This window comes from Pseudorca crassidens, chromosome 15, assembly GCF_039906515.1.
Source record: "Pseudorca crassidens isolate mPseCra1 chromosome 15, mPseCra1.hap1, whole genome shotgun sequence".
NCBI classification, from domain to species: Eukaryota; Metazoa; Chordata; class Mammalia; order Artiodactyla; family Delphinidae; genus Pseudorca; species Pseudorca crassidens.
Genome location: NC_090310.1, coordinates 84,279,889 through 84,302,371, shown reverse-complemented (window position 1 = coordinate 84,302,371; position 22,483 = coordinate 84,279,889). Strand labels below are relative to the sequence as shown.

At 49.4% G+C, this 22,483-nt stretch overlaps 1 protein-coding gene across 1 annotated transcript; it reads right to left on the bottom strand.

Moving 5' to 3' along the window:
• Window positions 1-8,718: 8,718 nt before the first annotated feature.
• Window positions 8,719-18,949, bottom strand: CIMIP1 (ciliary microtubule inner protein 1). The gene is made up of 4 exons (XM_067705214.1): window positions 18,834-18,949; window positions 16,797-16,878; window positions 15,064-15,165; window positions 8,719-9,127 (listed from the first exon to the last, which is right to left on the bottom strand). Exons 1-4 carry the CDS (start codon window positions 18,938-18,940, stop codon window positions 8,966-8,968), a joined length of 453 nt encoding a protein of 150 aa, XP_067561315.1. The 5' UTR covers window positions 18,941-18,949; the 3' UTR covers window positions 8,719-8,965.
• Between the last annotated feature and the right edge of the window lie 3,534 nt (window positions 18,950-22,483).

The window sequence follows — 22,483 nt, the reverse complement described above, 5'->3', positions numbered from 1 at the left end:
CCAGGCCAATTCTTTTACAGAGATGCTGGTGGTGGCGGAGGTGAAGTAGAGAGTTACACTGACCCGTATGCTGAAGGATTGTTGGGTTGGGGGAGACAGGGGAAGCCAAGATCCCCGGCGGCAGGGAATACCCTGGTTACTGAGTCTCATGGGAACCCTGGGGAGGGGCGGAGGTTTATGGAGGGGGGGCGGGGAGGCGACAGCTGGAATCAAGAATTTAATTTCTGAATGTCAAGTTAGATGCCTTTTAGACATCCAAATGGAGATGTCAGAAAAGCAGTTGGAAGTAGGAGTTAATTTTAGAAATTGTAAACTGGGGCTGCTGGCATATTTGGTTTAACTTGCCTAGTATTCAACAGTGATTTAAACATTAGAAAAATCAAAAAAAAATTTTAAGTGTAAAAATTTGGGAAACTTTACATTATAAAATTCGGATTGTTCAGACTCCTTCGACTGATTAGAAGGTCTGGCTTTCCTGGCCCCGAGCTCCCCGGGGCGAGGCTCCGCCTGTGCAGAGGGGCAACGGCTCCTTACACAGGACCTGGGCTCTGCCGCTTGTGGCCCCTCCTCAGAGGGGCCTTGATCCTTAGGCCAGTTGCTAGTCATCATTTTTCTCAGAATGCTGTGTTCTGTGCAGTGAAGAGGAACTTTAACTGTGTCTCTACACCCATGTCTCTGTTGAAACTGGGAAAACAAAGGATAGCGCAAGAGAGTCGATTTTCAAAGAAATTACGATGGTATATGCTTTTTCTTACACTTGGTGCCTTTCCTTGTGTGTTGGAGGGTAACCCTTGCCACATCAGCCAGCAGATGAACTTGAGCTGTCCTGTGGAGGTATAGCCTGCACACCTGCGATCAGGATGGGCCCCGGCACCATATTGGTAGCTCCCTTGGCTTTCTTTGGTGCAAGTGTTTGAATGTGGTCCTATATTTCAGTATAATTGTTTTATAAAAATGAGTGGGGAAACAGGAACTTGCTGAAACCAAGGATGAGAAGTAGAGGTCTCCCACATTAATGCCATTGCAACCAAGATGGGTATTGTATTAGTTAGCTGTGTTTCCAGAGAAACAGAACTAATAGAAGATCTATCTATCTATCAGCTATCGATTTATTATGAAGAATTGGCTACACAATTATGGGGGCTGAGAAGTCCTATATCTGCCATCTGCAAGCTGAAGACCCAGGAAAGCTGGTGATGAAGCTCCAGTTTGAGTTTAGCAGGTGGTGTAAATCCCAGTCCAAGGGCAGGAGACCGTGAGGCAAGACGTCCCAGGTTAAGCAGCAAGGCTGGAAGGAAAAGGCGCAAATTCCTCATTCCTCCTCCTTTTGTTCTATTCAGGCCCTCGGATGGGTTGGAGGATGCCCACCCACATTGGGGAGGGCGAGCTGCTTTACCAAGTCCACCGATACAAATGCTCATCTCATCCTGAAACACCCGCACAGACACACTCTGAAATCACGTTTAATCTGGGCACCTCTATGGCTTAGTCAAGTTAACATGCAAAATTAACCATCACAGGTGTCTCAGACACCGTGGCACGTCCCTGGCCCAAGTGTGGGCTCGTGTCACAGGAGGCAAATCTGAAGGCATTCTATTTAGTCTTGAACAAAACAAAACAAAAGAGCTGGTGTCGAGTTTGAAATATGGCACTGAAAGCACCTCTAAAAGACAAAGGGTAATTAGGGATTTTGTAAAAATGTTTTCACTCTCTAACAAGGAGAACTTTCCTAATGGCATGTAAAGCGACTGCTAGGAGTTTCAACATCTAACTTTCACACATGTTTTTCGGAAATCTTTATATTTGGACCTTTGAGGTGCCTGTAATTTGATTAGAGTTTTATCCTGTGAAGATCGTATTCAGCTGTGAACGTTTCAAGGGCTGAGCAGCTATGACTCCGCCTCAAGCAGCGTCTTTCTTCTTTCAGCAAGTATGCAGCACCTATTACGCACTGTGTATTGTTCTAGATACTGTGTGTGTAATGGCGAGGAAAGCTGGACATGATTCCTGGCCTGCCAGGAATGTCAGGCTCTTAGAGGAGTGAAATATTAGTAAAAATATTACACACATAAAGGCGGACTTGCCGGGTGATGAGCTGTCGCGAGCGGTGTGTGTTGCCCTGATAGCGTGGAGGTTGTGATGGGGCAGAGAAGGTCGCTCTTAGGCTGGGCCGCCGGCAGAAAGTGGAAGGTGAGTTGGAGTTGCATAGTGAAAAGCGTGCCCAGGTATGGGCAGAGGGAGAGAGGGAGGGGTGAGGCTTCAAAGGTGTCAGCAGTCAGACATCGAAAAGTGGGGTCCACTGGCGCTTAGTAGAGATCCAATAAATGCAATAAATGTAAGCCCTTATTGTATCCACTCCCCCCACCCCAGTGGCTGTCCAGCCTCTCTTTTCCTATAACGGGCACTAGCCTGGCTCAGCCCTGGCCACGCACCCCTTCTGCAGCCTCTGGCTCCGGGGCTGGTTCAATCCACACCTCTGTGCCCGCCGTGCAGCCTGTGTTGAGCCCAGATCAACATTCTACGTGTATCCCCGTGGGAATGTTACAGTCAGACATCGAGAAGCAAGATTTATTTCCTAATTAAAAGAGAGCTTCCTATACAGCAAATCAATCAATCACAACCACACACACACACGCAGACAACAGTTGCTTACTTACACTCGTGCCTGATTCCTCTGGGGAACAAGCAAGCCGCTCTCTTCTGACGCCTGGGGTTCCAAAAGCTGTGGCTTCGCCAGAAGTCATGGTCTGGATTTGCTCTAATCAGAGTCATGCCCCAGAGTAGGCAGAGCACAGCCTGTTAACCCCACGATTGTGTCCTGAAACGAAAACCCAGTCGGGGAGCCTGCGAGTACTGCAATTACGTGCAACGAGCGTAAAATCCACAGTTCTTCTGGGCTCCATTTTTAAAGTTTGAACGAATGGCTCCAGAAAGATATTAAAGATTTTTTCCCCCCATGGGGGGGTGGGGGAGAGTTTAATTGATTTGTGGGTTTTTGAAGGAGCGCCCAGCTTTCTCTAGAGCCCTGGCCACAGGCGGCTCTGAAACGCGGTAGGTGCTGAGTAAACGCCGTACACTTAATTGAAAAGCCTGAGGACAGTCTCGCTTTATGGAAGTAGAATTGTTTTCATTACCAACCACAGCCATAAAAGTGGCAGCAAGCTCCCTTGGCCGAGTCCCTTGGCCAGACAGACGTCTTAAATACTTTATCTTCACCCTGTTTCTGAAACGTCTATACTTTTGCCGCCAGGGATGGAACAAACGTTTTCCTCCTCTCTCTCCTCTGCCAACCCCTTTCCACCCTAATCCCCGTTAATCCTTACTCACCACCCCCACCCCACCCCCGCCACCGTGAGACTGAATCTGTGCCCTCAGCTCGCAGCTGAGGGGGCAGGGGTCTGAGTGGTCCACCCACCTGCCCAAGGTCACAGGGTCTGAAAGGGGAGTGGCCGGCTTGGAGTGCAGGTCAGCTGACTCCTGAGCCAGGCTCCTCAGCCAGCCCCCTGATGCAAGGGCAGCTCTACCTGGCGCTTGTTGGACCCGTGAGGACTGTTTTTACATCGTCGTTGGAGCTAGAGGGATTGTGAATTATTTTTCTGGCTTTGCCCCCCAAACTTAAAACGACAAGCGTCACCTGGAATGTTGATCCAGCTTCTGCGATTTTAAGGAAGAGCTTCCGGAAGGATAGTTCACGGTATTTCCTTGCAAAAGGGCTCTGCTCCTTACGGCACACTGGTGATGTCAGTGTGCCTAGAGGGAATGGCCCCGAGTGCCGGCGCTCTGCGGAGCCTCTGGGAAATTCTCTAGGCTCTCCTGAAAATGGGGTGGTCGGTGGGTTTGCTATTTATCTGCTATTATAGCCTGTATTTGTTATCTGCTTCTGCATAACAAATTAACCCCGAACTTAGTGGCTTAAAACAGCACTTGTGATCTCCCAGCTTCTGTGGGTCAGGAGCCCAGGTGCAGCCTAGCTGGGTCCTCTGGGTCGGGGTCTATCCCAGGCTGGGACCATCGCAAGGCTCTGCTGGGAAGGACCGGCTTCCGGGCTTGTTCACATGACCACCAGCAGGAGTCAGTTCCTTGTGTGCTGTTGGATTTAGGCCTCCTGAGATGTTGGACAGGGGGTTCCCTCAGTCCAGGGTCCATTGGGTGGGTACCTGGGTGTGTTTGAACATGTAAGAGCAAGAGTTGTGTTCTCCGCTAGTTTTATTGCATTCGGTCGTGTCATTTGCTTGAAATTCAAGCACCAGAGTTTCTACTTTGCCTTAGACTGAGCTGTGCTCCGGACGCGCAGGCTCAGCGGCCATGGCTCACGGGCCCAGCCGCTCCGCGGCATGTGGGATCTTCCCGGACCGGGGCACGAACCCGCGTCCCCTGCGTTGGCAGGCGGACTCTCAACCACTGCGCCACCAGGGAAGCCCCGGATTACGTTTTGCTTCATTTCCGAGGTCACTCATTTAGACCGAGGCCCGTTTGGACGTTCATTGCTGTGATGTATTTCAGCATCATGAACCCAGGTTCACCAGCCTCGTCTCGACCTTGGAAATGTTGTGGCATTTTACAGTGTGTGGTGACATTTATGAGCCCATTTGGACACCCACAAAGAGGTTGATTTCCATAGATTAAATGTCAAGTTTGAGACGGTCCAGGGTGATGGAATCCTCCAGTGCCGTCCACTCCCATTCTCAGCGGTGACCTTTGACGGGACATTTGTGCTCTATTATGAGCCCACAAGTGCAGCCCAAATTACTTAGGTCATCTGAGTCCAGGGGGATTGGTGTGATGGGGAGGCTCCTGGCAGTGTAATTGGAGACCTGCAGAAATGTTGTCTCATTTTAATTTTTTTAAATAAAACACATACATGGTCAGTGAATAAATTATCGGAGGCAGAAAAAAATCCCACCAACTGAGGTTTCTGAGATGCTGGTTAGTTTATAAAACCATCTGTGTGTTGACCAGAGCAAAAGGGTAAAAAAGAATCTATGCTTCAATGTTTTAAGTAGAAGTAGTTTTATGGGGCATTAAACACATGAACATAAACTTGGAGTAAGTGTCATCTGAATTAAGGGGTGGCAAAAAGCATTAGATAGTTTCCTAGAAGTTTAACTGTATTTGTGTTCTCACTGTCTAAAGGGTTTGTGTGTCTTCAGATTTGGATCTGACTCCCTCTCTCTCTCTCTTTTTAAAGAAATCTTAGACTTTATAGTCACCATGCTGTATATTACATCCCCAGAATTCATTTATCTTATCACTGGAAGTTTGTACCTTTTGAATCCCTTCACCCATTTTCCCTACCCACACCTCTGACAACCATCGATTTGTTCTGTTTCTATGAGATTTCTTTTTTTTTAGATTCCACATATAAGTGAAATCATAGTATTTGTCTTTCTCTCTCTGACTCATTTCACTTAGCATCACGTCCTCACTCTCTATCCGTGTCATTGCGCCGGCGGGATTTCCTTCCTTTTTATGGCTGAATGATATTTAACTGTATGCTAATATACCACATTTTCTTTATCCACTCATCCATCAGTGGGCACTTAGGTTGTTTCCATCTCTTGGATACTGTACGAAATGCTACAATGAACATGGGGGTGCAGATATCTCTTCGAGACAGAGATTTCATTTCCTTCAGATAAATACCCAGACGCGGAACTGCTGGATCCTATGATAGTTCTATTTCAAACTTTTGGAGGAACCTCCATTACTGTTTTCTACACAGGTTGCATCAACTTACATCCCCACCAACAGTGCACAGGGTTGATGTGGGTCTCTTGAATTTGTATTCTCCCAAGGACCTGAAGTGAAGTGGATCTAAGTACAGATGTACCCATTTCCTCCACTGGTCTACGGTGGGTACCAGGGCCGGGACAGCCCTGAACACCTTTACAACCCGGACTTCTAGCCTTTCTGAAGTTTCAGCTGTTGGTACTGCAGTGTGGCCTGCTCTGCTGCTCTGGGTCATTTCCCGTGACAGCACTGACCTACATCCAGGCTGCCGATCAACACAGACCAGCCAGTTAAAATCAGAATTAAAGTCAACCCACCAGCAAGTTTCAGGAGAGTCAAACTGGGCGTGCTGAATTCCTGTCCAGGCTTGGGGTCCAGACCGTCAAGGGAACCCATCTTTTTTGCTAGATTTTTTTGTTGCCACACTGTTGTGGAAGATGATTCACAGATTCATTTTATGATCAGGAATTAGAACAAAAATCAGCACCTGACGTTGCAATTGCGTCCCAGGCCAACGTGTGTGCTGCCTCATGCCTAGCAGACAGAAATTCAACCCTGGCGGGGTCGAGGCAAAGCTTGAAGACAGAAGATTCTGGCTGCTCTCCTCAACCACAGGGGTGGCATCTGATCCCAACAAGGAACGTGGGTTTCTTCAAGGGTAGATGCCTCGCCTGCAGCGATGACCGAGATGCCAGAACATTAGGATTTAAGCGGGACGAGTCTGGCCAGCATCCTGTTGTTTAGTCTATATCAGGCTAAACATCTGGGCGATTGGAAACATCTTTGGAGTTGAAGGAGCCACGTGAGCTTGTCTCATGCAGGCACAGCCTGAGTCAAGACCAATGAAGGACACGTGCTCAGAGGGGGGTATTTTCTGAGCGGGGGGAGAGGGAGGCAGCAGAATGTATCCAATACTCTGCTCTTCTCCTGCGGCGCCATAACCGAGGACCACAGACCGGGCAGCTTAAGTAACAGAAGCTGGTTCTCTCACAGTTCTGGGGGTGGCAGTCTGAGATCAAGGTGTCGGCAGGGCCGTGCTCCCTCTGCAACCTGTAGGGTAGAATCCTTCCTTGCCTCTTCCTGGCTCCTGGTGGTTTTCCGGCAGTTCTTGGCATCCCTTGGCTTGTAGATACATCACTCCAATTTCTGCCTCTGTGGTCACGTGGCTTCTCCCGTGTCTTCACGTGGCCGTCTCCTCCCCGTGTCTCTCCTCTTCTTGCAAGGACACCAGTCACATTGGATTAACCCCACACCCCCACTCCAGTATGAGCTCATCTTAACTCATTCCCTCTGCAATCACCCTATTTGTAAATCAGACCACATTCACAGGTGCTGGACGTTAGGACTTTGACAGATCTTTTTAAGGGGGGACACAGTTTAGCCCATGACACTTTGTCCTATTTTTTCTCAGGACCTAAAGAGCTACGACATTTCTCCTTTAAATGTGTGGTCTGTGGGTGGCAGGTGGGATGTGAGCATGATGACCGTGGGATTTCCTAGTGGCCGTGGCCCACGTGACCCATGTGGCAGGTGATGCGTGTGGGCACCGCACTCAGAGGGAATGACGAGGCTTCTTAAAGGGCTGTTTCTCTCATGTTCTTGCGCTTCCAGGCTGGGCAGCCCGTGAGAACCTGAGTTTCCAGCTCTGGGCTGGAGGAGGGCCGTGTGGGGCAGAGAACCAACGAGGGATCTGGGAGGAGGCTTTGCCCTGTGGCTGTGTTCTCAGTGCCCAACTGGCTCGCTCTGGAGCTGTCGGCAGTCAGCAGCCCCCCCCCCCCCCCCCCCCCCCGTGAGAAGCCCAGTCACTCAAAGCACAGCCTGCAGGCTTTGTAGAGAACCACATCCCTGAACAAGAGGAGCTCTTCAGCCAGGGGCCTCTGGCATTTGGACACTGAGCCCAGAGCTTGCAGGGGATGGCCGAGACTCAGTAGGAATTCTGTCCCCCAGCATTTGGTGCCCCCAAAGTCATGGAGCCCCTGTAGAAGTGTGCTAGAGGAGGCCAGCGTCCAGGGTCGGGGAAAGGGTCTAGATGAGGGATTCTTGCATTGGTAGACACTCCCACCCACACCTGGACAGGAAGGTGAGCAGGAAAGGTGTGGATGGGTGGGGCTTGTAGGTGGATTCCATGAGATACAAGCGCCTCCAGCCCCCTCACTCAAGCAAACCCAGGGAGGAGCCCATCCCGTGAACAGTGACACTGGACCAACCAGAGGGAGGAAGGAACGTGACTCCGCGGACGGCAGGTGACTGACATGGCTGCCCCCCACCTCTGCCCACCCCAGGTGTGAAGGAAGCACCACCCTCTGCTGCTCAGAAACGAAACACCGACCCGCCTTCACAGGCCACCTACAAACTCTCTGCTTGCCTACTCCCTGGGGTCTGGTGGGCGGGGCCTCAGGACCTGCTGGCTCCTCCTTACTGCCCTCTTTCACCAACTGGACAGCGCACTCTCCACCCCCAGCCCCATCTGTAGGAGGTGAAGCAAAGCCTCAGGGACAGGCAGGGACCGGAAATCAAATGTTGACCAAGGGGTTAATGTCAAACGTCCCCGGGGGAACGGACGATGGCCTCGTTGCCCAGCTCGGCTGCCGTCTGCGTGGTGATGGGGGTCGGGGGGGGTGTGGACCAGGTAATCGGAGAAGGTTTTCTACGGAGCGCTTGGGAAACCCATCCTCTCCAGGAAATCCGCACTCAATGGCGCATCTTGTGCCCGTCTTTGCTTTAAAGCTGTTGATGTATTGCAGATATCCTGGGGAAGGAGTGTCGAGGGACGCTCAAAGCGCTTTATTCCTCCTGAAAAGCAGGCCCAGGGGGATTTGGGTACAGAAACACCTGGCCAACAACCTCATTACAACAAGGATGCTGAGAAGGGGGATTGAAGGTGACATTAAAGCATTTAGACAAATATTTAAAAATGGAATCACATCGTGTTTTTTAAAAGCTATACCTAGAAATTCCCATGGTATTAAAAAAAATCAGAGGGTCTAGTTTGCTTTATTCATTGCATTAGCCAAGAATGAATATGTTACAAGAATGTTCCGGAAGGGAGGCATTGATGAATTGAAAACGTCTAAGGGCTGTTTTGTGTTCTTTGCAACAATATCCCATGAGCAGATGTGGAGGGGAACCCTGTCCTTGGTGGGGAGGCCGGGGAACTCTTCCTTTCCTGGGCATGGGCACCGGCATCTGGCGGTCCACCCTTCCTTGCCCCAGGGGCCGGGGTCTCTGTCTGGACTCAGTGGACACCTTGCTTCGGCCAGTTTAGCTCCTTGGCATATGCCCCTTTGCAGCTTCTGATCTCATGATCGTGCTCCAGACACTTGTTCAGGCCCGGCACCCCGGATCTCCAGCCGATGAAGCCCTGGGTCGTCTTTGGGACTGGGGGGGATGGGAGCACCTGGAATAGAAAGGCAGGGGGTTGAGTCGCCTTGGGCCACAGCAACATGAGGCGTGTCCACGGAGGCATCAGGATCGGTACGCCTGGTGTGGAAAAGACAGAAAGAACCACGGTACCAGCCCCCAAATAGACACATGGGTCAATGGAACAGAACGGAGAGCCCAGAAATGGACCCGCACTTCTATGGGTCCTTAATCCATGACAAAGGAGGCAGAATATACAGTGGGGAAAAGGCAGCCTCCTTGATAAATGGTGCTGGGAAAACGGGACAGCAACGTGCAAAAGAAGCGAACTGGTCTACTTCTCACACCATGCACAAAACTAAACTCAAATGGATTAAAGACTTAAAGGTAAGACCTGAAACCATAAAACTTCTAGAAGAAAACATAGGCAGCACACTCTTTGACATTGGTCTTAGCAATATTTGTTTGGATATGTCTCCTCAGGCAAGGGAAAAATAAACAAATGGGACTACGTCAAACTCAAAGGCACCTTCTGCACAGAGAAGGAAACTGTCAACAGAACAAAAAGGCCACCTACCGAATGGGGGAAGATATTTGCAAACGTATGTGATAAAGGGTTAATATCCAAGATATGCAAAGAACTCATACAACCCGGCATCAAAAAAACAAACAACCTGATTAAAAAATGGGCAGAGGACCTGAATAGACATTTTTCCAAAGAAGATATACAGGTAGTTAACAGTCACATTAAAAGATGCTCACTGTCACTAATCATCACACCTGTCAGAGTCACCATCATCAAAAAGACAACAAATGACAAGTGCTGGCAAGGATGTGGAGACAAGGGAACCCTCCTGCGCTGTTGGTGGGAATGGAATGGAAATAGGTGCAGCCACTGTGGAGAACAGTATGGAGGTTTGTCAAAAAATTAAAAATAGAACTATCATACTATCCAGGAATTCCACCCCTGGGTACTTACCTAAAGTAAATGAAAACACTAATTTGAAAAGATACATGCAGTTCTACGTTCATTGAACCATTATTTACAATAGCCAAGATAAGGAAGCAACCGAAGTGCCCATCAACAGATGACTGGATAAAGATGTGGTCTATAGACACAATGGAATATTATTCAGCCATAAAAATTAATGAAATCTTCCCATTTGTGACAACATAGATGGGCACTTAAAAGTGAAATAAGTCAGACAGAGAAAGACAAATACTGCATGATTTTACTTGCATGTGGAGTCTAAAAAAACAAAACAAGTGGACAAAAATAAACAGAAACAGAGTCATAGAAACAGAGAACAAACAGATGGTTGCCAAAGAGGTGGTGGAGGAGGAGAGGAATGGGTGAGGGAGAGTAAAAGGGACAAACGTGCAGATGCAAAATAAATGAGGCACAGGGATGAAACGTACAGCGTGGGGAACATAGTCAGTAATTATGCAATATCTTTGTATGGTGACAGATCGTAACGAGACTTACGGTGATCATTTTGAAATGTTTAGAAATATTGAATCACTGTGTTGTATAATAAGGACGAACATAGTGTTGTGGGTCAATTGGACTTCAAAAACAAAGAAACTCGTAGAAAAAGAGGTCAGATTTGCGGTTACCAGAGGTGGGGGTGGGGGAGGGGGAGGGGGAATTGGATGAAGGTGGTCAAAAGGTACAGGCTTCCACTTATAAGACAAACAAGTGCCAGGGATGTAACGTACAACAGGATAAATATTACGGGCACTGCTCTACGCGATACATGGAAGCTGTTAAGAGAGTGAATGCTAAGAATTCTCATCACAAGGAGAAAATAATTTTGTTTCTATTTCTTAAATTTGGTATCTATATGAGAAGATGGACGTTCGCTAAACTTATTGCGATAATCGTTTCATGGTGTACGTAAGTCAACTCATGATGCTGCACAACTTATACTTACTTAGTACTGTATGTCAATTATAGCTTAATAAAACTGGAAGAAAAAATTAGAAAGAAAAGACAGAAAGAAGAGCCAGGGTCCCTAAGTAAGGTGCGCTGAATGTAAGTGCGCTCCGATCAGCTGGCCTCGGAGATCACATTTTCCCTGAAAGTAACGATCACCAAACATGTCTCTTTATCTCGTAATGCTTAACACATTTAATTCACGACCCAAGGAAATAATTTTTATTTGGTAGAAGAGCGAAAAAGAGAAAAAAGTAAGGTGCAAAAATATCAAATACTACAGTTCACAGCGCCCTTTATAAAATACGTGGCAACATTGTCAGATGGTATCCTGGTGGTTATAGGTTTGATTAGAAGGTTTTACGATACGTGTGTGTACACGCACACACACACCCAAACCATAGATGCCACGGGAATGAAAAACAATTGAATTTAATTAAAAACCAGAAGGGAAATGGGATTCTATCTGAAATGAAAACAACCCCACAATTTTGTTTGTCAATTCCTTGAAATTTGGAAAATTTTTGGAAAATGAGGCTAAATGTTTATGCAGGTTTCTCCCTTCCATTTGGAATAATCTTCTGTTCTGCTCTTACGGGGGGATTTGAACCAAGCCAGCAGTGAGGAATATTTGTTCCAGCAGAAGAACTGAGAGGAAGAGGTTTAGTATGCTTGGGGTTACGAGTTCACGCTTGGCTCAGAGGATCTTTGAGTGAGGCGGTGGCCGGAGGGGACGGTCCTGTTGGATGAAGCCCCTTAACATATATTCTTGCTGAGGTATTAAAATGAATCTCTTGAGAGCCCCCATGCAGGGAGGGCCATGAACATACACCAACGAGGCCAGAATTTCCTCCAGCGAGCCAGTTCTCCACGATGCTGGGACCTCGGGAACACACGGGACCAGCCTTCAAGTCTATCTCCAACTGGTAAGAGAAATGCAGTCAGAACCCACCCTGGGATGCCACACTTCACCCACCAGATGAAGAGATGAAAACACCACCGTGAACGAGCTTATGGGAGAATCTGTTGTTAATTCTCTGTGAAGGGCAATCTTACCGTCATCTACGAAAAATGAAAATGCAAACGCTCTTTGACCTGACAGTCCATCCCTAGGCATTTATCCTAAGACATCCTAATACCTGCACACGCACATACCAAGGCCCTGTTTGTCATAGCCAATGCCTGGACACAGCCTACGTGTCCATCCACGGGGACCCGTTCAGCCACAGCCCCTCCACACCGCGGAAAACTACGCAGCAGTTTAAAAGAATGAGGTCGCTCTCTATATTCTCAGATGGAACGACTCTGAAGACAAACTGCTAAGAGAAAAAAAGATGCATAAAAGATGTAAAATATGGTATAATTTGTGTACGAAGGAAAAAGGGCTAGAACCCTCCACATCCACTTGGATAGACATATTGCATCAGGGGAAGGGTGCAGAGACGGGGGGCAACAGCTCTCAGGACTCGGGGGATGGAAGGAGGCTTTTCACAGCATTGCCCTTTGGGGTATAGGATGCCTGTTAAACCATAAATGTATTTTTTTTTTTTTTTGCGGTACGCGGGCCTCTCACTGCTGTGGCCTCTCCCGCTGCGGAGCACAGGCTCCGGACGCGCAGGCTCAGCGGCCATGGCTCACGGGCCCAGCCGCTCCACGGCATGTGGGATCTTCCCGGACCAGGGCACGAACCCGTGTCCCCTGCATCGGCAGGCGGACCCCCAACCACCGCGCCACCAGGGAAGCCCCATAAATGTATTTTTAAGGGGTCTATCCACCTGAAGAGGGGATGGGAAGGAGGAAGACGGGAGCCATTTCTTCGGCAAGGAAGGAAGCTCAGAGGGAAACAAGCAAAGTACCTTTCTCTGCTGGATCGTGAGACTGACCCTCCACTCCTTCCCCCGTCCACCCCCCAGGCTCTGACAGGGGTGTGGCTTCCACACCTGGCCTTCTCCTGAGCAGAGGCTCACACAGGGAGAAATCATGTTCCGTTTTGTTCTGGTCCCAGGACAGTTCCTCTCTTCTCCCCCCAGAAGGGGATGCTGTTCTGCTCTCTAGGTGGGAGCACCTCCTTTGAAAAGATGATGATTCTGGTGACAGCCACCACCCAGCCTGAACAGGCACAGGGGCCATTTGTCAGGATGGCGGAAGGAGGGGCCCAGCTTCCCCAGGAGAAAGGCACTTACGGGGACCGCTCGTGGCCAGGAGAGACAGCAGGGTCCCTCGGGGACCTCGGGGTGGAGGCGGGGGTAGGGAGGTGGCAGAATTAAAACCCAGCAGTGGAGAAATAGCAGAGCCTCTACCTGCCCCGCTTGCCCTGTCGCTGGCCAGCCCGAGGGTTCCAGTCGGAGTTTGTGCGGGCAGAGCGGGTTCCCCACGTGTGTGGTTCATTTGAACAACCACTGCATTTCTGGGCACGTCTCCCAATAAACTTACGGACCGGGAGCAAAACACTGTGTCTACAAGGCTGCTCCTTGCAAACTGGGTACAACCTAGACGCCCAGAGATAGGGGGAGGGCATACAAATCATGGTCGACCCGTACAATGGAGAAAAATGCGGTCAGTAACGCAATATGATTTGGAGTGCTGTAATTAACTGCATGGAAAGATATATAGGGCATATTGTTAAGTGAAAAAAGATTACAAAGCAGCCTGTGGAGTTTGATTTTTAAATGTATATATATATATATATATATATGCATGTGTGTGCATGTGTGTGTGTTTATTGAAGGAGCAGTCAAAAAATAACATTTAAGAGTATGGCTCTGGAATCAGACCCACTTGACCTTGGGAAAGTTATTCAGCCTTTGTCAGCTTCAGTTTCCTCATCTACCAAATGGGTTTGATGGCCATTATAGCCACTTTCCAGGGATGTTGTGGACATAAGATAACCATGTAAAGCACTCAGTATGGGGAGCAACTGAAGGACAGTAATAAAATAAGAGCTAGGGCTTCCCTGGTGGCGCAGTGGTTGAGAGTCCGCCTGCCGATGCAGGGGACGCGGGTTCGTGCCCTGGTCCGGGAAGATCCCACATGCCGCGGAGCGGCTGGGCCCGTGAGCCATGGCCGCTGAGCCTGCGCGTCCGGAGCCTGTGCTCCGCAACGGGAGAGGCCACGGCAGTGAGAGGCCCGCGTACCGCAAAAAAAAAAAAAAAAAAAAAAAGAGCTAGCATTTATTGGTGGTATATGGAGGCATAGAAAACATCTGGAAGGAACTCCCCAAAATGTTAACCATGGGTCAGGGTACATACAGATGTTTTAATGTATGATTTATATTTTGCTGTATTTCTAGAAAAATCACTGAGCCTCTATTGTTGTATAATCGGGGGGAACCCTCTCAACATCTCAGTGGAATGCATTCATTCATTCATTCATTCATTCGGCTAACAGATCGTACCCACTGAGCACCCACTACGAACGAGCTGGCCACCCCATCAGACCCTGAGGGCGTCGGGAAAAGAAAATGCAGAGCCTAACACCCCCACCCCTGGCCGCCTTCATCCTGAGTTTTCATCCGCTCTCCCCATCAGGACACAGAAATGCCTTCTCCGTAGCTGGGCAGAGAGCAGAACCCAGGATTAAAGTGACGGATGCATGAGAGGAAACCCAGGGACATACAGAGCTCAGCAACTTCTAGAGACATCTACCGTACATCCACAGCTGATGGGTCTCAGGTGGGAACACCATCTAAGTCTTCACCCCTCTGGACAGTCTGGTCCCTCACTCAGCAACAAGAGCGATCTCTTAAAAAGGCAATTCTCAACACGCCGTGGCCCTGCTTCCCACTGCAAATCGGGCTCAAATCCCAACTCCTTCCTCTGGCCTCTGAGGTCCCGCCCGTGTAGGGACCAGTAACCCGCTGTGTCTTGCATGTGTGCGCTTGGAAAGGGCTGGAAACCCGCCTCCCCGCAGGCCGGGCGCCGCTGTGTTCTTACCTGTGCAGGTGGCTGGGCCCACCAGGAGCAACACAGGAGAAACACCGTCTCCGGTGGGGTTGATTTCTTACTTAGGAAAGTAAGTACTTAAAGGACTTTGCGAACCTTGATGTATTTCTCCACTGGGGTCACTGGCCGGATGCGGAAGCGCTCGGGAAGCTCGATTTTGGGCTTTGGGGTGGCGGGCTCTTCTTCACGCTCGATCAGCTGAAACACAATCCCCAGGGATGGGGCCCCGCAGGCTGAGACCTTGGAAGCTTCCCCTCACTGCCCCCCCAGGACAAGGCACTTTACAGGTTAGGTGGTGCTCAGATCACAGTTAGAAAGAGGTGGCGTGGGGACTGGCCAACAGGCCAGCTCAGCCCCAGGCCCTTGCAGACTGCCTGTTTACAGCCCTGCTGAGTGATTTGAGAACACGTCACAGGTTATGGACTTAGACTAAAACATGGCAGCAAGGTTCAGGACCAACCTGTAAACTGTGAGGAGAGCTTCCATCCCCCCTTTTAATTTTTAAAGCAACTTTGAACCCTTCAAAAACCCAATTTAATTACACATAAGGAATATTAATATAGACTCTTTTATGCATATTATATTAATAAGGACTCATTTTAGGCATAAAATTTCAAATTGTGTAACTCTCTAAGTATTAAAAAAACTCATTAAGAATGGCATAATTTCAGCGCTAGTGGGACGGGGTGAATTACAAAGGGGCTTTACGCTGCCTAGAATCATGGACATTTTGAATTATGCGGCCTTTGTGCGATTCTGCCTCCCCAGAGAAATGTGGTTTCCTCATGTTGTGTCCTGGAGATCACGTGGAAGGTTGCAAACCACTGGCCGCCATCCCAGTGAAGCTCACACAAGCATTCTGCGAGCCTGTTGGCGTCTTATAAATCCAAGCCACTATTCTAGACTCAGAGATTTCATTAAAGCGTCTGGATTTCTGGACTCTTATTTTATTTTATTTTTTTTTTTGCGGTACGCGGGCCTCTCACTGCCGTGGCCTCTCCCGTTGCGGAGCACAGGCTCCGGACGCGCAGGCTCAGCGGCCATGGCTCACGGGCTCAGCCACTCCGCGGCATGTGGGATCTTCCCGGACCGGGGCACGAACCCGTGTCCCCTGCATCGGCAGGCGGACTCTCAACCACTGCGCCACCGGGGAAGCCCTGGACTCTCTCGAACAGTCAGAAAATACAGCCAGTCTGCTTGCCTGGTAGTCCTCAGCTGGGCTGATGGTGGCTGCCTCTGGATGGGGTCAGTGGTCTCTTTGCTGGTGTCCCCATCACTCCCTATTAATTATGCCTGGTCCTTTTCCTTGTTTCTGTTTCCTATCTGGTGTAGGAAATACCAAGAGTATTTTCCTAATAATCGTGCCGATATTCACTTGGCCTCTCCTCTCTTTCCATCTGAACGTCACAGTCACTCAGTGAGGCAGTGAGGACTGTCACCCCATTTTACAGATGGGAATTCCAAGGCCGAGTGGCCCTGGAATCAGCCAGACCAGCATCTCCCCTTGGTGCCTCTCTTTCTGAGCTGTGTGACTTTGCACTTCTTTGAGCTCAAATTCCTCATTCGGAAAATGGACATCAAAGAGCACGCCCCTCCGCACAGGGGTTGTCGTGTGGGTTCAATGAGCTGGTTCGGATGAAGCACGTAGAACGTGCCTGGCACATAGTAAGTACTCAATAAATTTGTGAATGGGAGGAAACTTCAGGTGTCAGCCGTCTTCGCCTACAACATGCTCTTTAATTTATTCTTGCAAATTATACACTTCATAACCATTTATTCTTGGAAATGATTGATTCTATAACCTCCGAGCTCATCAAATTTACATTTACCTCCTCGAGGGGGGTCGTTAAAAATCCCCAGTTCGTTGCCCAGTTTTGCCGTGCCTCGTTTTCAGCCTTCAGGCGGTACGTCCTGAAAAAGAAAGCTCTTAAATGCCAGACATTTGAAAAGGGTTAAAGTAGCAAACCCTAAGGTGCAATGGGGAGAATTTTACATTCTTCAATGCATCTGGACTGAAGGATGATTCCGTGTCAGGGAGGAAGCAGGAGTCCCTGTCGCTGGGGACTTCCCACTAATGTAAGGAAGACACATGTCTAAGAACCAGAGATGCTGGTTGGGTGGTACATTGGGGAGCAGACAGAACTGGGGCTGACTCTGCCCGAGGGGTCATCTAGGAATGGAATCCTTGTTTTGGGGGCCCCTGGACCTATAGTAATGGGGGAATGTTAAATCATTATGGAGGTACATATAAAGTTCCTTTGTTTTCAGAGCAAGGACCAGGCCAGAGTGAGTGAGTCCCTGGGATGCAAAATTTAAGGAGGTGCCCACTCTCAGGTTCCTGCAAGCACAGAGCCAGCACCTGCATGATCTTGAGATGGAGTCCCCCCCTTAACTATTGCACTCCAGATGCCTCACTCATCCCACCCTAACCCTGGCCCTGCTTTTGCTCCACATTGAATATAATTTATACAGAACTACCTAGGAGCTGAACTGAATTGCAATTGAAGAGCGGGTGTGTTGCATTTTGCAAAAATCTGATTAAACATTTATTCATTTTGATTTTCAAGTTTCTTTTCCTATTTTGGAATCAATATCTGCACCCCAAGCCCCCTCTGATGTCTCAACAGTTTCAGAGGCCCGGCCAAACTCTTTCCCTGGACACTGAGCATCTAAAGCAGAGTCTATTTCCAAGGGAGCTGTAACATGAGACAAAAATATGAGCCATATATGTAATTTAAAATTTTCTAGAGCCACATTTTAAAAAAAGTAAAAATAAACAGGTAAACTTAATTTTGGTATCACTTTTTAGGGGCATGAAGTTTTCGAAATCTAGTATTTTACATTTACAGCTCATCCCAATTTGGAATAACCACGTTTCAAGTGTTCAAGTTTGGACATGGGACAGAACAGTCTAAGGGCTTAATTGGCTCTGTTCACACAGGAGGGGCCATCTGATTTGGGTCTTGAAGGATGAGTAGGAGTTTGTTTGGTGGGGGAAGAGAGAAAAGGGCATTCTAGGCAGCGCAAACACACCCTGCTAGGTAGTATTTCCTATAGTGGGTACTTGGATAAAAATAAAGATTTAAAAAATAATAATAGCATGTATTTATTGCAAATAATACTGGCTTTCCATTTTCAAGAGTGATATAAAGTTTCCTATAAAAATAAGTTCACTAAGTGAAACAAAGCTAATTTAAAGAAAAATATGAAGTGACTATTACAGGGTTTTCAAGGAAATGGTAAAAGTCATAGAGATGACAATAGGATAACTGAAGTTTAAGAGGTGAGCCATGATGGTTTGTTGTTGCTAACATTTACTTACTTGCATCTAAATTAGTAACTTCCCATACCCGTTAAAACTTCAAAGAGATGGGATACTATTTAGCAATGGGATAGAATGCCAAATAAAAACATCCATTACAGATGTCTGCTGAACATAAATCTTTGAGAAAACGGATCTATTCTTTAAATTAAAGCTTCTTGTTCAAAAACCAGGACAAGCAAGCGAGAATGTGACGTGCTCTCATTCGAACTGAACAAACATTAAGATGTTTTAAGCATTTGGTAAATATTAAAAATAGGCACACATCAGTCGTATCTCAACAAGCAAAGCTTTGCAGCGGGTTGTAAAGGCAGATGCAAACTCTTTCACGCCTTTGTGGTGTGCCTAAGAAAAGAAAAAGAAAGGCTCTTTCGTCCCTAACACTGCCCCCTTTCCGCAAGGCCCCCCGACCCCCTCCAGGGCACGCTCTTCGCGCCCAGAGGTCGATCACCTCCAGGACTTGGTGGGGAAACTGAGGCGGCCAGGTTGAACACTTCAGGTGGGAACGGCCCAGCCCACTGGGTTCCCGGTTCCCGGGCGTTACCAGATCTCGTCCTGGGCCACGAGGTTCATGCGCTCGGCCTCGGCCCTGCTCATGGGCTTCTGCGCCATGGGGCCTGGGGTCTTGGAGCGCCCGGCACCCTCGGCCATTGGGTTCAGCGTCTCACGTCGCCTAGGAGACGGGTTGCCAAGCAACGCAGGACGCGCAGGCGGTGGCGACGCAGCACCTGGCGAGGTTGTGGCCGCCTCGCTCCGCGGCTTCCGTGCGCCCACTGCCATCTCAGTCCGCAGCTGCGCTCTTCGCCCGCCTCCCTGCCCACCTGCCGGCTCGCGGGCGCAGCAGCCCTTCTCTGCGGAAAACCTCGGGGAAACCTCAAGACCTTACATTCCCTCCTCCCTTTAAAATTGAGACCTGCAAGTATACAGGCCAAGTGGACCAACCCTAAGCGTACCGAGCTTAATGGATTCCGTCATAGAGACCCCTGTAGCCACCGCCTGGGTTACGAAATAGGTCACTCGACGCCCCGCCCCCCAGCGCCCGTCGACTTTTCTCGGCAGAGATTTGTTTCATCACAATTTGAACTTTGTGTAAGCGGAATCATCCTGGTGTCGTTTTTGCCTGGCTTCCTTGGTCCAGTGTTACGTTTGAGTGGTTCATCCATGTCGCTGCGAGTAGCCGGGGTGTGTTCACTTCGATGTGGGCGTCACTGGGGCTGAGTTTTGGGGCCTCCATGAAAGTGCTGCTGTGAGTTTCAGCGCACATGGCTTTTGGAGAACATATGCATGCATTTCTTTGGCATGCACTCTTTATAACCATCTCCAAATGCAATTCAAAGATAATATTGCCTCCAGACCCTACACCCCACACTCTGTCTTTCACGCCCATCAACACCAATCCCCCATCATTGGGATGCTCAATTGGTATTTGTTGACTGACTCAGCGACGACCCACCCCCCCCTCGACTTCCATCACACCACATTGTCATAGGCCGGGGCTGGAAAATGTGTCTAAAAAACAGAATGTGCATCCTCTGCGTAGGGCAGGGGAATGTTCCTCTGCCTGAGAGCCACGAGATGCACAGGCGTCCAGAGCCTCATGGCACCGAGAGAAGGAGGCAGCAAGCTTCCGCTGACCTACAGGTCATCTCTGGACGATTAGCAAGAGCCTCGGAGAGGACGTGGGTGCTTTCATCTCCTCACTGGGTATCGGCTATTCTCCCTGGCGGGCCTCCCTGACTCTCTATTCCTGACCTCCTCCTTATCCACAGATTTGTGCTTTTATGGGGATGTTTTGAGGATGTGTTTTCCCCTCTTGATGACGTTCCCCACACCCTAGGTGTGTGATGCTCTTCTCGGCTGCTGGAAATGCTGGGTGGAGGCCCAGGATTGGGGTGGTCCCTACTGCTGCCGCAGCTGAAATAGTGAGGGGGCAGGCAGGGGCTGGAATCAGAGCTGCAGGGATTCATCAGGGCGATGTGTAGCACGCTGTGGCCATGGCTGAGCAAGCCAGCCCACCAGGCTGGGTCTCCAGCTGGGCCCGGGATTTTCTTCCTGGCCCTTTCTCTGAGGTTGCCATTCCTACAACGGGAGGGAAGGTATCCTGGGAAGAATTGTGAACAGTAGATGGCTAGGAAGAGAAGAGGACCCATCATGTAGCGGGGCAAAGTCTGCTTCTCTCTTGGGAAGCTTCTAAGATGATTCTGTTAAAATGATTAACTAAGAATGAATTCGTTTACTGAAAGTCTGTATGCCAGACACCAAGGGTTCATTCATTCTACAAATGTTTGCTGAGCACCTCCTGTGTGCCTGGGGATCCAGGAGGGAACACGACCGGCAAAGTCATTGCCCTCCTGGGGCTGACTTGTCTGGAGGGAAGACACAGAATGAAGCAAGTGAAGACAGATAAACAAACGCACCATAACCCCAGGGAGAGATGCACGCTGTCAAGGAAGTTACATCAGGGAAGCAGGCTGGAGGTGATAGAGTCAAGTGAAGGGGTACGGAAGGGACGATCCTAAGTGGGGGGCCAGGAAAGGCCTCTCTGAGGAGGGGACGCCTGAGCACAGAGCTGGAGAGGGAGGGACCCATGCAAAGGGGTCAGAAGAGTTTTCCATGGAGGAGGGAAGTGCAGGGCAAAGGTCCTGAGGTAGAACAAGCCCGGGCTGTTTGAAGACCAATAAGGAGGCCAGTATAGCTGGAGAGCTCCCTGCAAAGTGTGGCTGGGTGCAGAAATGAGAAAGCAAGCAGAACTTCTCCCAGGAGTTCAGTTAAGCAGGGACACGGATGTCGATGCAGCTTCATATATGAAATAACAGTAGGATGAGACCACCCCAGATGAGGCAGAAAAGTGCAGAGGAGGTGATGAGTGAGTGGGGTTTTGAAGGTTGAATAAGAGTTTGCCAGTCTTGCCCATTCTCCTCAGAAATATCTGCACAAGGCACCCTGGGGGATGGGTCCAGGTTGAGAAAGGGGTAGAGAATAATGGTTAAGTGCGCAGGCTTTGGGATTGGATGTGGGCTCAAGTTCTGGCTCTGCTGTGTACCATCTCAGCGGCCGTGGGCAAGCTGGTTAACCTCTCTGAGCCCCAGTTTCCTCACCTGTAAAATGAGCTTGTAGGGATCTTAGCAGGCTGTGAGGAGCAAATGTAAAGGGCTCCACACAGTGCCTGGAAGGCTGGCGCTCACCAATAACAGCGAGTGTTACCCAAGGAATAGCATCTTGGTAGCCTTGGCCTGGGAGGGGTCCTTGGCCCAAGACACAAAGACACAAAGGTTGGGGGGACAGTGTAGGCGGACGGAAATGGGGCTTTGGTTGGAACTGGGGTTGACTTCTTGAGGATGTCAGTTTTGAATAAGAGGCTGTGTATGGCTGGTGGACTGTCCTGGAAGGCGAGATTCCTTCTTTCCTGAGAAGTGAGAGCGGAACCCGAGCTACGCTGGCCTGGGGTTCTCCCTGGGCCCCGCCCTCATGGTGCAGCATTCACCAGGTCCTGGCTGGACGCTTCCCTCAGCCTCTAACTTCATGGAGATTCACAGACTTCGTGGAGGAAGGGTTCACTCGTGACCAGGTCACAGAAGGGAAACCTGCCTCAAACAATAGGTGGAAGAGAAAGGATTTGAACCAAACCCCAAAGCCACCCCCTGCATCTTACCATAAACTCCTGTCTTAGAGGACCGCTCTTCCTTCCCAGGGGCAGGACCCTCCGGAAGGTGCAGAGTCAACATAGCCTGGCTTTCCTCTCTCTCTTGACCAGCGAGGAGGCTCCCTTCTCTCTGGATGATTTCCCAGTGGCTGAAGCTTAGCTGTGAGGGTCGAATCTGCTCAGCAAGTGACAGCTGGGGAAGGAGCCCGGGTCTGGTCTTCCTGAGGTGATGTCTGTGGAAGGCAGGGTTTCTCCTTGGAGCAACACTTGCTGTGCCTCCAGGCAGCCAAAGCTGAGAGGGGATTGAGATCACACAGGGACCCCAGACCCCAGCTCCCCGGACCTCCCTGAAGGCTCCTTCCTGACCGATGGGCTCGGGACTTGCATCTAAGTATGAATGGAGCCTGGACTCACTGTCCTGTCGGAGTGCGTAGTATCAATCCTTAATTAGCATAACCACCAGAACCTTCTATCAGTAAGGTTGCAAGATTTAGCATATAGAAATACAGGACATAAGTTTGAACTTCATGGAGCACACCCATACTGTACTA